General features: G+C 39.2%; 3 protein-coding genes across 4 annotated transcripts in view; all 3 read left to right on the plus strand.

Moving 5' to 3' along the window:
- The first annotated feature begins 1975 nt into the window (after nucleotides 1-1975).
- Nucleotides 1976-4491, plus strand: LOC127550012 (protocadherin alpha-4-like). Its single transcript, XM_051978569.1, has one exon. It carries the CDS (start codon nucleotides 2037-2039, stop codon nucleotides 4443-4445), a length of 2409 nt encoding a protein of 802 aa, XP_051834529.1. The 5' UTR covers nucleotides 1976-2036; the 3' UTR covers nucleotides 4446-4491.
- A 2050-nt stretch (nucleotides 4492-6541) lies between these two features.
- On the plus strand, nucleotides 6542-11068 carry LOC127546724 (protocadherin alpha-8-like). The gene is given in 2 exon segments (XM_051973695.1): nucleotides 6542-10944; nucleotides 10946-11068. Coding segments are annotated over 2 exon segments (2562 nt in total). The 5' UTR covers nucleotides 6542-8505.
- Nucleotides 11069-14304: 3236 nt separating this feature from the next.
- The window catches only part of LOC127550013 (protocadherin alpha-C2), a 214278-nt gene continuing 210320 nt past the window's right edge, over nucleotides 14305-18262 (plus strand). Inside the window, exon 1 of one of the 2 annotated variants that reach the window (XM_051978579.1) lies at nucleotides 14305-17919. In XM_051978579.1, the coding sequence (XP_051834539.1) occupies nucleotides 15520-17919 (2400 nt within the window). In that variant the 5' untranslated portion in view covers nucleotides 14305-15519. The remainder of the gene's footprint in view (nucleotides 17920-18262) is intronic. The other variant, XM_051978575.1, reaches the window with a different exon arrangement.

Consider the following 18262-nt stretch of genomic DNA (forward strand, 5'->3'; position numbering starts at 1 on the left):
CATGTCCTAACTATTCTCACAACCATAACTGATTCACTTTTTTGTTACCATGAATCTTACTCTTTGCATCTATTTCCTGTCTTCTCTACATTACTGCTTTTTGCTAACTTCAATTTTCCTTATTGGATAAATAGCTTGGATGCAAGATAACATGGCTAATGGTACTATGACTCCCTCTTACTATCTGCATTGAATCTTACAAACATATTTTAAAAGCCATCAAGGACATGCACAGTCTTATGCCAGTCACCGACAAGCTTCCCTTCAAAGTCTTTCCAGGAAACTTCTTCATACTTCATAAAAGGATAGGGACCTACCTTTTCACTTCATTTAAATATTAACATCTCTCTACCACCTGCCTTTTTAATGGTATTTCATAAGTTAATATGTGTAGGGATTTCAGTTTGGTAAAGTATTATCTCTCCCCACTCCACCTTACCGCACCCCCCAAAATACTTGAAAATACATTACTCTTAAGTTTCTTTCTTTTTTGGTGGGGGAATGAGGTAATTGGGGTTAAGTGTTAGTAAGCTAGTGTTAAGTGTCTAAGGTCATCTTTGAACTAAGGTCCTCCTAACTTCAGGGTTGGTGCTCTACTCACTGTGCTATCTAGCTACCCCAGTTCTTTTATAAACTACATTTTCTCATAAGAAGAGATAGCAAGTAAAAAAAAAGCTGTTCTTCTATTTTTGTTCAACATAAACTCATTCTGTTCCTGTCCCCATAGCATGGGCATTTTATAAGAATCTGTCTTCTTTCTTTCTATTTTCTCATTAGTCATCTCACCACCATACAGATGATTCTCAAATCTGTTTTTTTCAGCCTTGATCTATCTCTCTGCTGAGCTTCAGAGTTGTATTTTGTTCTATGGTGTGATATCTCCATCTGGATATTTCACCTGAAACCTTGAACTGAATGTTTTATTTTTGACTCCTGTTCCCTCTACTTTCTCTTCCTGATTTCATCTTTTTGAAATATCACTTAGTCTCAAATCCATGGAGTTATTTCTTATTCTTCCTTCAATATTACCTCTCATCTCCCATTAGTTATGGAATCCTGTTGATAATTCATCCTCACTATCTCTTATACCGGTCTTGTTTGCTCTACTCCTATTGTCACCATTTATCATTGTATAGTGAGAAGAGCCCTAAATTTAAACTAAAATTCTTGGTCTTCCCCATATTATTTTTGTGATAATGGAAAGTCACAGCCTCTTTGGTTATCTAGAAAATGAAAGGTAAGAGATGAGTCTAAACTAAGTAGTGCTCTCCAGTTCTAAATCCTATAGTCTCAATATGGGCTCTTTCAAGAAAATTTAACACTATTTCAAAGGAATCCTGGCCTCAAACAAAAATCTGTTGCCTTGAAAATGAAGAAAAGTTTTTGGTTTTTTTCCTGGACAGACTGATTAGAAGTTACTATAGCCAATACAATCGAACATTTACTCATATAAATAAATAAATTTGTTCATAAAGATATAGCTTTTTTTTTCAGAATATTAGCATAATAGTCTTCAGTGACTATGAGAAAGCTTTCCAAGGACTACAGAAGATGATTCAACATATTTAATATGGAAAGACAATTGAAAATTTAGGAAGTAACGGTTCACATTAACTGACTATTACAAAAATGATTGGACGAGGAATATTGAAGAAATCTAGGAGGAAAGACTGAAAAATTGCAATGAATTTTTTTCTTGAAGGTAACTTAAATTATAAATATTTCTTAAGTAAAATTAGCTGGTTGCATTAGTTTTCAATGTTAAATTTTTAGTAAGACATTAATTTTTTTAAACCACAGAGGATAATGAAAATACTTAGATTTCACTTACATACTAACCCACAGAGTGTCGCTGTACTCCAAGAATATTTCTAGACACAGGAAAGCACTGATTTTCCTGCCCCGGAAGACAGACGCTTCTTTTCTTCGCAATCTCAGAAGAGCTGAAAATCAGGGGCTATCCAAGATTTAGATTTAAGGAATCTTAAGAAAACGTATGTATTGATTGGTCCAAGGGCAGAAAAAAGAGATTTGCGATGGGTGCTAGGTCTAGAGGCCTCCTGGGTTCCCGGCATCTCCTGTTCTCTATTCTGGTACACACAGCCTGGGAAGTGGGGAGCGGCCAAGTCCATTACTCTGTGCTGGAGGAAGCAAAACATGGTACGTTCGTGGGGCGAATCGCTCAGGACCTGGGTCTGGAGGTTGAGGAGCTGGTGTCGCGGTTGTTCCGGATGGTATCCAAGGGCCGCAGGGATTATTTGGAAGTAAATGTGCAGAATGGCATTTTATTTGTGAATTCACGAATCGATCGTGAGGAGCTCTGCAGCCGCAGTCCTGTTTGTAGCATTCATCTGGAGGTGATCGTGGACAAACCGCTGCAGGTTTTCCATGTAGAGGTGGAAATCAAGGACATTAATGACAACCCGCCGGTGTTTTCTCTAAGACAAAAGAATCTGTTTATTTCTGAATCCAGCCCACTAGACTCTAGGTTTTCACTAGAGGGCGCATTGGATGCGGATATTGGAGAGAATGCTTTGTTGACCTATAACCTCAATCCTAATGAATATTTCACTTTGGACGTAAAGAAAAAGGAAGAACAAATGAATTCCCTTAAGCTTGTTTTGAAGAAAGTTTTAGATAGAGAAGAAATCGCTGAACATCATTTATTACTGACTGCCACAGACGGAGGAAAACCTGAGCTCACTGGTACTATTCAATTGCTGATCACAGTGCTGGATGTGAATGACAATACCCCAGAGTTTGAGAGGACAGTTTATAAGGTGAAATTATTCGAAAATGTACCGAATGAGACATTAGTGATGAAAATGAATGCCTCAGATTTGGATGAAGGATTAAATGGGGAAATTATTTATTCATTCACTAGTGATGTTTCCCCTAATGTACAGAATAAATTCTACATAGATCAAGTCAATGGTGAGATCAAGATAAAGGGAAATATAGATTTCGAAGAAACAAAATTATTTGAATTCCAGGTAGAGGCGACTGATAAGGGGACTCCTCGAATGGTTGGCCATTGTACAATCCTGATCGAAATCCTGGATATGAATGATAATTCCCCTGAAGTTGCGGTGACATCGCTGTCACTTCCTGTCAGAGAGGATGCCCCTCAAGGTACAGTTGTCGCTCTCATCAGTGTGTCTGACCGTGACTCCGGCGCTAATGGGCAGGTGACTTGCTCGCTGTCGCCCCCGGGACCCTTCACGCTGGTGTCCACTTTCAGGAATTACTATTCGCTGATTCTGGAGGGCCAGATAGATCGCGAAACTGTCCTTGCTTATGACCTAGTAGTGACAGCTAGAGATGGTGGGACGCCGGTTCTGTGGGCCACGGCCAGCGTGTCGGTGGACATCGGTGACGTGAATGACAACTCACCTGCTTTCGAGAAGCCTGTGTATACTGTATTCGTGAAGGAGAACAACCCTCCCGGCTGTCACATCTTCACTGTGTCGGCTTCCGATTCAGATTCGCAGGAGAACGCGCTAGTTTCTTATTCGCTAATTGAACGTCGGGTAGGGGAGCGTCTACTGTCTAGCTACATGTCTGTGCACTCAGAGAGCGGCAAACTGTACGCTTTGCAGCCCCTAGACCACGAAGAGCTGGAGCTGCTACAGTTCCAAGTGAGCGCTCGCGACTCGGGCTTTCCTCCTCTGAGCAATAACGTGAGCCTGCAGGTGTTCATACTGGACGAAAATGACAATCCACCAGTAATTTTGCCACCTCACGCTGGCGTTAATCCAGTGACCGAACTGGTATCTCAGTCTGTGACTGCGGGCTATGTGGTGGCGAAGATTAGAGCTGTGGATGCAGATTCTGGCTACAACGCATGGCTGTCTTATGAGCTCCTGTCAGAGGTGGGCATAGGAAGCAGCCCTTTTCGCGTGGGTCTATACACAGGAGAGATAAGCACGACGAGGGTCTTGGAGGAATTTGATGGACCTAAACACACTCTACTGGTGTTGGTAAAGGATCATGGGGATCCGGTGCTGTCTGCCACAGCTACTATGGTGGTATCCTTGGTGGCAAGTGGACAAATCCTGAAGACCTCTAGTTTAGACCACGCAAAAGCAAAGGAAGGAGTTAGCAAAGAGTCACAGCTGGTGGATGTTAACGTATATTTGATTATAGCTATCTGCTCGGTTTCCAGTTTATTGGTGCTAAGCTTGTTGTTCTATGTTGCAATACGGTGCTCTGAGCCTCTGGAGAGCCTTTATTGTCCAAGAAAGTCTACTGCAATGTGTTTCAGCGACTTGGGGAACTTATCTTATTCTCAGCAACAACGGCCGAAGATTTGCTCTGGAGAGGGACCAGCTAAGAATGATTTAATGGCATTCAGTCCAAACTTTCCTCCTTTTTTGGGAGATAGAGGTCAGCAGCAAGAGACGGTCCCAGAACTTGGGAAGGTAAGTCTTTATTTCCGCATCTAGGATAGTCTTTATTAAATTTAAAAAAAAGAACTTTTGAAAAATTTCCACAAATATTTTCTATTTTTCCCTCAAGGAAGTTTCATTCTCTATTTCACAAAGTCTAATAATTAATAATTAAATTTCCCTTTGTGACATCAGGATTTGTTAGAGATATTAATAGTATCTGACGATAATGAACAATATTCAAGTTCTGCTGTTGGAGATAATTTAGTCCTCTGAAGTACTGAGTTCTTTTCCTCATGAAATGATGTATCGATGTATAACCAGAAGTAAAAAATCCACTTGGATAAACTGTATGCTTTTAAAATTTTTGCACCCTTCTCTAGGAATTACCCCTTTCCCCCAACTTGACCATCATAAGTTTGCAGATGGATGACGATTTCCCAAGATTCACTTTGTGCTGGAAAGTCCTTACCAGTGCTCCTAGTTTAACAGTCATCAAGGAAACACAATGAACTCAAAACAAAGACATCCATTGAGATAGTGTAGTAGCTACAAAACATCTCCCTCCTCACCTTTTCTCCTTTCCTAATCTGAAGCTCACTTCTTCAGATACCTAGAAAGAACAGGCACAAATGTAGAGTGCACTGGCAGTCAGACTTGAATGTCAGAAACATGTGGCCCAAGTAAATCATGCCTCCCATACTTTTTGTCTGAATGTGACAATCATTTCAATCTGTATCTTTCTTTTCCTAGATAAATTTCATTCTTAACTGATTTTGATTCCACATTCTTCTATCTTTGGATAAAACTTTGTTTTTCATCTTTTACTTTAGAAGAGATTTACGTTGATCAAATTTGCAGCATGATTCCATCAAGTACCTTTCTTATCTAGCTCATAAATTTTAGTTCCAGATTTTATCTTGAGATATTCTATGATTCGAAGACATAAATGGATGGATAGGTTATAGGGTATTGATAATCAGGGCTTTGTCCCAAGGCTCAGAACACTGTTTGGATAGTTTTTCCCCATCCTGGCAGGGATCTGTTGACACCTTTATTTTCACCTTCCTTATTCCCACTCAACTGAATTTGCATCTAGCACCTAGCTTCTAGCACCTAGCATCTAACTTCTGCTCCATTTTGATTACTTATTAGTAACCATATCAGCTAATTTTCTCTGGACGCGTTTACTAACTAGTCATTTTTTCTTGACCTCAGGCTTAGTCATCCTCGCAGTGAAGCAGTGCTCACTTATTTGTCTGACAGAATACAAATCTCAAATGACAGAATAATAATTTTATTATTTTCAAACTTAAATGTATGAAACATAACTAATTTTACTTATATAAACATATATGGAGAAAAATTTAACAGGACTTAGGGTATAAATTATTATTTTAATGATATGATTGCATCCCTTCAGTACTACATTTTGCAATCCATTCAGATCTCATGTTTTGCATTTCAAATATCTCCTTCTACAAATCCTCCAAAGATGATCTATAATCAACATGGAGAAGTAATTTATCTAAATCTTTGTACATTGTGTACCGGAATAGATTTTGTTTTCTCTAAAAGTTATCTTTTCTTTTTAAATATGAATATATTTCTGCCACGATATGAGGTACTTCAACCCCCTCTTTCCCACTGAAACCCAGAGGCTTTTCAGCTTCTTTTTGTGTGCCGTCTTTCCTTATTAGAATGTAAGTTCTTTGAGAGCAGGGACTATCTTTTTTTCTTGTATTTGTATTCCAGTGCTAAGAACAATGATTGGGCATAGTAAATACTTAGTAAATACCTGTTGACTTGAATGGCCTGTCAGTTTTTCCACTAATATATTTTTTGGAGGATATCTGTATCAGTACTTAACTTGCATGAAAAGCATATGCAACCTCTTGATGCCAATTTTTTTAAATTATAAAAGATTTACAAGTTTTGAATTTTACAAAGAGCATAAATATTCCTCTCAGAAATTTCCACTAATTGCTTTTATTTCTGGGACCATTTGTGAGTCCAAGAAATCCGATTACTTTTCACCATGAAAGTCCTTCTGATACTTAAATTTCATATTTTCCCTTAAGTTTTCTCTTCTCTTCTTTCTTAGTTCATTAAAGTAATCCTTAAAATGTAGACTCTAATATCAATGATGATCATCTTCCTCTGGATGCTCTCTGGTTTATTAGTATTTTTGCTAAAATATGGTGTTGGGAGCTGAATGTTAGATTCCAGATGTTCTCTAACTGAAAAGAAGATTATAGGGTTATTGATATTAATTTTTCTGAATTGCAGAAAGCAATTTAATTAGCTTCATTCACTCTCATGTTGCACTGGTGACCCATCTCTTCAATGTTGACTGGAACTGCCAAATCTTGTTTATGAAAACTGTTTTTATGATGCCTTCTTATTTTTGTAAAGCTAATTTTTCGACAATTCAAATGTAGGGCCATTCAATAATCTTTGTTAAATGCTATCTAATTAATTCAGTCTATTTTCCTATCTTGTAGATATATGCTTGGATCTTATACATCACTGAGGCTCCTTATCAGAGACATGAGTCCAAAATGACATTAACCGTTACATTAATGACTTCTTGACATCTAGTTAAGTAGTCGTTCTGAACTGACCCAGCTATACTATTGACTTGTCCACATTACTTCATCTTGTCAATTGTGACTGCATGAGAAATCTTGTCAAATGATTTACATTAAAACTATGTCTATCCAATGATTTTATCTTAAAGTCCAATAACCCTGTGAAAATGGATATGAATTAGTCTGTAAATCATGATGGCTATAAATAATTGTCATGTTTACTTCTAGATGCAGACTAGTCATTTAATTAATTATATATTCTAAATCTTGACCTGTTCACCAGCTTATATTCTGAAGACAGCATTCTATTGCCATAAAAAAAATCAGATCAACACTCTTCAGGTGTGACATATTTCTTATTTTTTATGATTTTTCAAAAATCACTGACAGTAACTCTGTGATCAAAATTGCCAATTCTTTCAATAACATGAGATTCTGTCACAAAGATTAGTGATATGCACCGATCGTTTACATTTAAATGTTTTTAATGATTTTCTACTTATCTTCAATTTTTATTTCCTATTGCTTATTTTTTCAAACTGCCTTTTCTAATCCAAAGTTATTGTTGTTGGTAGAGAAAATTGAAGCAAAATGAGGCTTGCTTTTTTGAAATTGTGTGTTATCATTGCCAAGTCTATTGTGAGAAAGACTATCCTTTTTTTTTTTTTTTTACTATTTCTTTTTCTTCCACAATAGAGTAAACAGTTTTTAGGTTGTCCTTCATATTCTGCCAAAACTATTTTAGAAGACATCTAATAATCACTTGAAAATGAAGGACTGTTACTCAGGAGAGTCATAATAGGTAGATTGTAGATTTGGGAAGCAAATGCATTCAGATAATTGAATCTATAGGAAAAATTTCAAAATATAGACTAAAGAGGCAAGACAACAGATGTCCAGTGGATTCAGAAAATTTGTACCTTAAGATATTTCCTTCAGCACTGCCTCTTTTTTCTCTTATTTTCTTTAGTGTTTAAAGATATATGCGTTTCCTGTACACACACTTTTAAATGATTGAATTCATTGTTCTTACTGATTAAAACTAATTTATCATTAATATCTTTGAAAATTAGATAGAGAAAGGTGAAATGTTTTCTCTCTATTCTCACTTTGCTTAAAACACTTTGAATCATTCCTACTTCCCTACCATATTCTATCATATACCACATATGTTGGAGATTTATTATTATTTTAAGCTCTTTGGATGGACAGATTACTTACTCACCTATTTTGGAATTATGTGAGTCTAGCACCGTCTTTGCACGTAACACTAACAAGTTTATGGATTTGAGTTTTTCTAAGGAAATACTCCATTACTTTTACGTCGGGAAATAGAAAACACTGAAAAAGGATAGTATTGCTTTCTGAAGTCGTGAGAATAGTGACCTTATGCTACAGCAGAAGCTCAATTATGGGGAAGTAGAAAGTAGGTATAAATTTCTAATGCAAATACCATAATGGGAATTACTGAATTGAGTCTATGTACCACTTAGTATCGACCACATGATGTCGCTGCCTACCACGAAATGGTCTCACAAAAGGCCAAACACATTAAACATCAGAAAAGATCTATTCATTTGGGGATGCTGAATGATGGCGGATGCAGTAGAATGGGTTTGAAAGAATCAGAGAGCAGTATTTATCTTTATTCTCTAAAGATGATTAATTTCTTAGAACAGTTCCATGGAGGATTTGCGATGCTTTTTTCCTGGGAAGGTATCCTGGGGAGTCGGCACCTGTTATTTTCATTTATGCTTTATACAGCCTGCGGGGTGGGGAGCGGCCAGATCCATTATTCGGTGCCAGAGGAAGCGAAACACGGTACGTTTGTGGGGCGAATCACGCAGGATTTAGGTCTGGAGGTCGGGGATCTGGTGTCACGGTTCTTTCGGGTGGTGTCTAAGGGCCGCAAGGACTACTTAGAGGTAAATTTGCAAAATGGCATTCTGTTTGTGAATTCACGGATCGATCGTGAGGAGCTGTGCGGTCGCAATCCTGTTTGTAGCATCCATCTAGAAGTGATCGTGGACAAGCCTTTGCAGGTTTTTCATGTGGAGGTGGAGATCAAAGACATTAATGATAATTCTCCAGTGTTCCCAGTGAAGGAACAAAAGCTATTTATTCCTGAATCCAGGCTGTCAGACTCTAGGTTTCCTCTAGAGGGTGCTTCTGACCCCGATATTGGAATTAATGCCTTACTTACTTATTCACTAAGCATCAATGATTACTTCATTCTAGATGTAAAATCAAAGAACGATCAGGATAAATTGGTTGAGCTAGTGCTGAAAAAACCCTTAGATAGAGAGGAAGTTCCTGAGCATCACTTAATACTGACAGCCTCAGATGGAGGCAAACCTGAACTCACAGGCTCCGTGCAACTGCTCATCTTAGTACTGGATGTGAACGATAATGCCCCCACTTTTGAGAGATCGGAATACGAAGTGAAGATATTAGAAAATGCAGCCAATGGGACTTTAGTGATCAACTTGAATGCCTCGGATGCAGATGAGGGCACTAATCAAGAAATCTTATACTCTTTCAATAGCCTTACTCCATCTGTGATTAAAGATAAGTTTCATATAAATCCAGATACAGGAGAAATTTCAATTCAAAGAAATTTGGACTTCGAATATATAAATTCATATAAATTTCGAGTTGACGCAATAGATAAAGGGAACCTACCTATGGTTGGACACTGTACTGTTCGAGTGGAAGTACTCGACACCAATGATAATGCCCCGGAATTAGCAGTGACATCACTATCAATTCCTGTCAGAGAGGACGCTCCTCCAGGCACAGTTATTGCCCTCATCAGCGTATCCGATCGTGACTCTGGAGTCAACGGACAGTTGACTTGCTCGGTGTCACCGCCCTCACCCTTCACGTTGGTGTCCACTTATAAGAATTATTACTCACTGGTGCTGGAGAGTTCCGTGGACCGCGAGAGCATGCGGGCCTATGAACTAGTGGTGACAGCGAGGGATGGCGGATCTCCAGCGCTTTGGGCCACCGCCAGCTTGACTATAGGTATCGCAGATGTTAATGACAACGCGCCTGTCTTCGAGCAGCCTTTGTATACCTTGTTCGTGAAAGAAAACAACCCGCCAGGCAGTCACATTTTCACAGTGTCTGCATCGGACCCAGATGATCAGGAGAACGCACTGGTGTCTTACTCTTTAGTGGAGAAGCGGATGGGGGAACGTCAGTTGTCGAGCTACGTGTCTGTACATTCAGAGAGTGGAAAAGTGTACGCTTTGCAGCCCTTGGATCATGAGGAGCTGGAGCTGCTGCAGTTTCAAGTGAATGCCCGGGATGCGGGCTTCCCTCCTCTGAGCAGCAACGTGAGCCTGCAACTGTTCGTACTGGACGAAAACGACAACGCACCGGTTGTGCTGCCGCCTCATGCTGGCTTTAGCTCAGTGACCGAAACGGTTTCGCGGTCCGTAGCTGCGGGTCATGTGGTGGCGAAGATACGGGCTGTGGATGCTGATTCAGGATATAACGCCTGGCTGTCTTATGAGCTGCTGTCGGAAGTGGACACCGGACACAGCACTTTCCGGGTAGGTGTGTACACTGGCGAAATCAGCACTACTCGGTCCCTGGATGAGTCGGATGGATCGAGGCAGACACTCCTTGTACTGGTGAAAGATCATGGAGAGCCTTCTTTGAAGGCTACTGCAACAGTGACTGTATCACTTGTGGAGACTGGGCAGACGTTTAAAGGTCCGTCTTTGGCTTTCAAGGAGCTAGCAAAGACTGGCATAGGGCAGAAGACACTGGTAGATGTGAATGTATATCTGATCATTGCCATCTGCTCGGTATCCAGTCTGTTGGTCTTGAGTCTGCTGCTATATGTGGCACTTCGGTGCTCTTCGCCCCCACAGGGTTTTAATGAGCCTGGGAAGTCGACTGACGTGTGTTCAAACACTGTAAGGAGCTGGTCTTATTCCCATCAGCAAAGACAGAAGATTTGCTCAGGGGAGGGCGCTGCCAAGAACGACCTCATGGCTTTCAGTCCGAATTTTCCACCATGTCCAGGTTCTCAAGAAGGAGAACAGACAGAACACGGGCAGAACGTCGGGAAAGTGAGTTTCTACTCTTGACAATATCTTTTACGTTCTGTTGATTCAAATATTTATTAAATGACTCCATATATCCAAATTCCTTTTTAAAAAAATTAGAGACATCCACATTGCTTTAACCTCCAATTTTGCTACCAATGAAATTTCATTTCAGTATTGAATTATTTAAAAATTAAATAATCCCTGAAATATCTTTCCTTTCCCTATTCGGCTGTTGAAATACTAATCAATAGAAAGTCACCCTTTTCTTTCTTTTTTTTACAGTATTGATTTTAATTGATTTTTCATAATTTTGAGTTCCAAATTCTCTTTCCCTTCAGTCCTACTTCCACCCAATGAGAAGGGAAACAATATGACATAAATTATATATACAAAATAATGAAAAACCTAGTTTCAAATGAGCAATGTTGCAAAAAAAAAGGTTAAAAAATGAAGAAAGTGTAAAATTATATTTCATTTTGCCCTCAGAGTTCATGGATTCTCTTTCTGGAGGTATATATTATTTTTCATCATTAATTCTTTAGAATTATGTTTGATCATTGTACTGATGAGGGTAACTAAGAATTTCATGGTTGATCATCATTATGATATTGCTGTACAGTTATCTCTTAGTTTTGTTCACTTTACTCCATGTCAATTCATATACATAATCCTGGGTTTTTCTGAAGCTATCATCTTCATAATTTCTTATAGTACAATAGTACTGTCTCACCATTACATACTACAACTTGTTCAGCCATACCTCAATGGGCATTCCTTCAATTTCCATTTTTTTTCCACTGCAAAAAGAACTGGTATAAATATTTTTGTACATATGGATATTTTCCTTTTTCCTTTTATCTCTTTGGGATACAGACTAGTAATATTTCTGGGTAAAAAGGTATGCAAGTTTATTAACCTTTGGTCACAGTTTCAAAAATCTCCCTAGAATGACTAGACCACTTTACAACTGTATCAATACTGCATTATTTTACCTATTTTTCTACACTTCTCCATCACCCGTCATTTTTCTTTAGAGGCATATAAGCCAACATGAGAGGTGTGATATGGTACCTCAGCATTAATTTACATTTCTTTAACCAATAGTGATTTAAAGAATTGTTTTAGGTGATTATAGCTTTGATTTCTTTTCTGAAAACTATTGGTTCATAGCCTTTGACCATTTATCAATTGGAAAATGACTCAATTAAAAAAAAATGTCACTGTTTCCTATATATCTGAGAAATGAGACCTTTTTCAGAGAAACTCTCTGTAGAAATTTCTTCCCAGATTTCTGCTTTCTTTCTAGTTTTGGCTGCATTGGTTTTGTTTAAACAAAAACTTCTTAATTTCATATTATCTCACATTATCTATTATGCTTTTCGTGATCCTTCTCCTTCTCTCTCTTGTTCAGTCATAAGCTGTATCCTTATCCATAGATATAATAGAAAAAATATGCCGTGTTTCCTTAATTTGCTTATCATATCATCCTTTATGTCTAAATCATATACCCATTTTGACTTTACCTTAGTTTGAGATATTGCTTTATGCCTAGATTCTGCCATATTGCTTTTCAGTTTTCCCAGCGATTTTTGTCAAATCAGGAATTCTTACCCCCAAAGCTTGTGTGTTTGGGTTTATATGACAATAGATAACTGTGGTCATTTAGTGTGTATTATGGACCTAAGCTATTCCACTGATCTACCACCCTCTTTCTTAGCCAGTACCACATTATTTTGATGATTACCACTTTAGTGATATAGTTTGAAATTTAGGTGGTCTTCCATCCATCACCTTTTTTGACTACTGATGTCCTTGATAGTCTTGACCAAAACCTAGCTCTTTCAAAAAGGCTTCTCTATTTCCATATGTAAGTTTCCATCTTTCATCCTAACTTCCAATAACAATTTGTCTTTCTATCTCCAAAATGTCCTTTAAAAGATATCTTCATTTTCTGTGTATTATAGTGATCCCTAAATGCCATGCACACAGGGATGATGTCTGGTCTAAGTTGTAAATCTCTTCATTATTACTTACAAGATGTTTTTTTTTTTAGAAAGAGGTAATTAAGAAAAGTTGATAAAAGTGAATTTCTTAGTACAATGACTAGTTTTCTTCTATGAAAATATGGACAAAATAAATATGTCATCTGGATAAACTATTGTTTGCAGGATCTATTTCTTAGTTGTCATCTATCCTTAGGAATTGAAATCATGTTTTTTTTTTTTTTTTTAACTTAGATTTTCATTATACAATTTCCAGTATTATGTCTACTTTTACTTTTCTTTTTCAGACCTGAAACTTGAGATCTGGCTTTGATCCGTCTTTTGATTGTTCTTTTAAAAATCCTATTAAGTACTTCACTTCAGCTAGTTTGAATCTAGTACCAGATTTCTTCTCATTCATTTTGTGCTCTTAGTTTTGACTGTGGTAGCATCATTTTTGTCATTTGTAAATTTAATCTCTAACAAAAAATAAAAAAAAGTTTTTTATAGGAATTGCTTGTTTAAATAGTTATAATTGATACCCAATCGCTCTCCTTTTAAAAAGGAATTAATTGAAATATTTCAATTAATTTTCTCCATGATGGTTAAGGTATCTTAGCCATTTTACTAGATAGGGCATATTTCTGTTTGTGCTAAGCACAAACGAGGCTGTCAAAAAGCATCTAATGATTAATCACGATTATCTTATCCATTCCCATTGTGTTGCATATCTCTTTACTTTTCATAGACATCTCTAATTCTTAAGGTTCTCTATTTGGATGGAAGAAATATTAATGCTGAATAGTACTAAGGATATTGGAGGTATATGGGTTTTCTTCATCAATTGCCAGTGCTTTTGCCAACTCTGTTAATTTTATGAGAACGCTAAATCAGAATCCTCAATACATGTTTGTACTTATGGCATTATAACAGAAATATTATTTGTTAAGACTAGCAGTCATAGAAGCAGTAGTCACTTAATATAATTTCTCTATAGTAATATTTTTTTCTTTATTTAGAAGCAATAAGAGTGAGAGGATTTGAAAAAAGAGGGAAAGTTTTAAAATTTTATGTGAGACGATGTGATGAAACTACCCTAATACAAGCCCCCATTTCATGCTTAGATAACTGCAATAGTCTTATTGATAGTTCTGCAGTTTTTTTTAGTCTTTTAACTCATCCTTCACTCAGTTGATAAAGATCTGATCATGTCACCCTTAATAAGCTTCAATGGTTCCCTATTACCTTCAGAATTAAACGTAAAATCTCTGTTTAGCATACAAAATCCTTGATATGATGCCTCTATACCTTTCTAATCATCTTACACTTTACACAACCTTCAGCCCTCCTCCCATCCAATGCCTCTGTAATCTAGTGACATTGGCCTCTTCTGTTCCTCAAACTAGACATTCCTTTGGCTCTGGGCATTTTCCCTAGTTGTCCTATAAATGTGAAATGCTTTCTCTTCTCATATCCACCTCTTGGATTCTCTGGTTTCCTGTATTTCCTACCTAAAATCCCAACTTTTAGAAAAAACCTTTCCAAATCTTTCTTAATTCTAGTGCCTTCCTTTTGTTGGCTGTTTCCAATTTATTTTGAATATAAACTATTCATAAGTACTGTTGGCAAGTAGTCTCCCCCAAAAGACAGTGTGCTCCTTCAAAGCAGAGCTTGTGTTTTTTTCTTTCTTTGTATCTTAATTGCTTAGATACCTAGTGCCTAGTACTAGGCACAGAGTGGCACTTAATATTTATTGACAATTTAAAAATGCATCACAAATATTTTTAAATGCAAGCTGATATTATTCGCATTCTTATAGTACTTTAAGGTCTACAAAGTGATTTCCTTGCCCAACTATTTTCCATGTGAAGAATTGACACTGAGAGGGCCCAGTAAGTAGCCTCAAGGCTTCTGACTTTTCTGACTGTCACATCCAGTACTCGTCCAGAGTTCCTGTTTAGCATTTTTAAACATGCCGGCGTTCCACCTCTTCAAAAGGAAATTCATTTTCTTTCCTTACTATATTAACTTGTTCCTGAATATTTAAAACCAATTTAAAGACTTAAAAGAACTAAAGCACCATTTCGTTCATTATGAAGCAGCAGAAGCAATCGCAGTGCTTGAATCCTTTCCTTCGACGAAGAAAACTTGTTATATGCTGATAAAATTCGCAAAACGAGAAATATGAAAAAATATTTACGAAACAAAATTAAATGCTGGGCAATATGGGAGCTGCTTTTTTTTTTTTTTTTTTTTTTTTTTAACAGCATAAAGATCATTTTTACTTACGCTTTCGTGCCACATGATGTCGCTGTCTACCACGGAATATCACTAGCACTCCCTTTTAGGGTGTTGGGGGAAGGCTCTATTTTGTAGTTAAATGATGCAAAGCAATGGCGGATGCTGCAGAATGAGACTGGAAGAAACGGACACCTATTTTTAACTGTATTCCAAGATTTGAGCTATCCTTTGGAGTATAGCAGAGTGGTTTGCGATGGTGTTTTCCTGGGGAGGAGACTGTGGAGCCCAGCAGTTGCTGCTCTTCTTTCTGCTCCACACATCTTGGGAGGTGGGGAGCGGCCAGATCCATTATTCGGTGCCGGAAGAAGCGAAACACGGTACGTTCGTGGGGCGCATCGCGCAAGATCTCGGTCTGGAGGTCGGGGAGTTGGTGTCAAGGCTGTTCCGGATTGTGTCCAAAGGCCGCAGGGATTACTTGGAGGTAAATGTGCAGAATGGCATTTTGTTTGTGAATTCTCGGATCGACCGGGAGGAGCTGTGCAGCCGCAATCCTGTTTGTAGCATCCATTTAGAGGTGATCGTGGACAAGCCTCTGCAGGTTTTTCATGTGGAGGTGGAGATCAAGGACATCAATGACAACCCTCCTATATTTCCAGTGAAGGAACAAAAATTGTTTATTTCCGAATCCAGGTTGCCTGATTCAAGGTATCCTCTAGAGGGAGCCTCAGACTCGGATATTGGCTCTAATGCCTTACTTAGTTACAGGCTTAGCGCCAGTGATTACTTCATTCTAGAAATAAAATCAAAGAATGATCAAAATAAATTGGTCGAACTGGTGCTTAAAAAACCACTAGATAGAGAGGAAGTTCCTGAACATCATTTAATACTATCAGCCACAGATGGGGGCAAACCCGAACTCACGGGCACAGTACAGCTGCTCATCACAGTCCTGGATGTGAACGATAATGCCCCCACTTTCGAACGATCAGAATACGAAGTGAAGATAATGGAAAATGCGGTCCCCGGAACCTTAGTGATCAGACTGAACGCCTCCGATGCAGACGAGGGCACCAATCGGGAGATTTTATACTCTTTCAACAGTCTCGCTCCACCTGTGATTAAAGATAAGTTTCACATAAATCCAGATACAGGAGAAATTTCAATTCAAGGACATTTGGATTTTGAAGATGTTAATTCGTATGAAATTAGAGTTGATGCAACAGACAAAGGGAGTCCCCCAATTACTGGTCATAGCACGGTCCTAGTGGAAGTCCAGGACGCCAATGATAACATTCCTAATATCTCAGTAACGTCGTTGTCGCTGCCTGTCAGAGAAGATGCCCCTCCTGGTACAGTCATTGCCTCAATCCGTGTGTCTGACAGAGACTCTGGCCCCAATGGGCAGGTGACTTGCTCACTGTCATCCCCTGGGCCCTTCACTCTGGTGTCCACCTTCAGAAATTACTACTCGCTGGTGTTGGAGGGTTCTGTGGATCGCGAGAGCGTGCCCGCCTATGAGCTCGTGGTGACTGCGAGGGACGGCGGGAAGCCAGCGCTCTGGACCACTGCCAGCGTGTCTGTGGCCATCGAAGACGTGAATGACAACGCGCCAGCCTTCGAGCAACCTGTGTATACTGTGTTTGTGAAGGAGAACAACCCGCCGGGCAGTCACATCTTCACAGTGTCGGCGTCGGACCCGGACGCGCAAGAGAACGCGCTGGTGTCTTACTCTTTGGTGGAGAGAAGGGTTGGGGAGCGTCCACTGTCTAGTTATGTGTCTGTGCACTCGGAGAGCGGGAAAGTGTACGCCTTGCAGCCCCTGGACCACGAGGAGCTGGAGCTGCTGCAGTTCCAGGTGAGCGCCCGGGACGCGGGCTTCCCTCCTTTAGGCAGCAACGTGAGCCTGCAGGTGTTTGTTCTCGACGAAAACGACAATCCTCCCGTGGTTCTGCCCCCTCACTCAGGGTCCGGAGCGGCTGGGGTCGCAGCCACGGAGTTGGTGTCCCAGTCGGTGACAGCGGGCCACGTCGTGGCCAAGATCCGCGCAGTTGACGCGGATTCCGGTTACAACGCGTGGTTGTCTTACGAGCTTCAGCCTGAGTTGGGCGTCGGTCGCAACCCTTTTCGGGTGGGGCTGTACACTGGCGAGATCAGCCTAACACGGGCTCTGGAGGAATCTGATGGGCCTCGGCAGACACTCCTTGTACTGGTGAAAGATCATGGAGAGCCTTCTTTGAAGGCTACTGCAACAGTGACTGTATCACTTGTGGAGACTGGGCAGAAGTTTAAAGGTCCGTCTTTGGCTTTCAAGGAGCTAGCAAAGACTGGCATAGGGCAGAAGACACTGGTAGATGTGAATGTATATCTGATCATTGCCATCTGCTCGGTATCCAGTCTGTTGGTATTGAGTCTGCTGCTATATGTGGCACTTCGGTGCTCTTCGCCCCCACAGGGTTTTAATGAGCCTGGGAAGTCGACTGACGTGTGTTCAAACACTGTAAGGAGCTGGTCTTATTCCCATCAGCAAAGACAGAAGATTTGCTCAGGGGAGGGCGCTGCCAAGAACGACCTCATGGCTTTCAGTCCGAATCTTCCACCATGTCCAGGTTCTCAAGAAGGAGAACAGACAGAACACGGGCAGAACGTCGGGAAAGTGAGTTTCTACCCTTGAGAATATCTTTTACGTTCTATTGATTCAAATATTTATTAAATGACTCCATATATCCAAATTCCTTTTTAAAAAAAATTAGAGATATCCACATTGCTTTAACCTCTAATTTTTGCTACCAATGAAATTTCATTTCAGTATTGGATTATTTAAAAATTAAATAATCCCTGAAATATCTTTCCTTTCCCTATTCGGCTGTTGAAATACTAATCAATAGAAAGTCACCCTTTTCTTTCTTTTTTTTCAGTATTGATTTTAATTGATTTTTCATAATTTTGAGTTCCAAATTCTCTTTCCCTTCAGTCCTACTTCCACCCAATGAGAAGGG

This window comes from Antechinus flavipes, chromosome 2, assembly GCF_016432865.1.
Source record: "Antechinus flavipes isolate AdamAnt ecotype Samford, QLD, Australia chromosome 2, AdamAnt_v2, whole genome shotgun sequence".
Classification (NCBI taxonomy): Eukaryota; Metazoa; Chordata; class Mammalia; order Dasyuromorphia; family Dasyuridae; genus Antechinus; species Antechinus flavipes.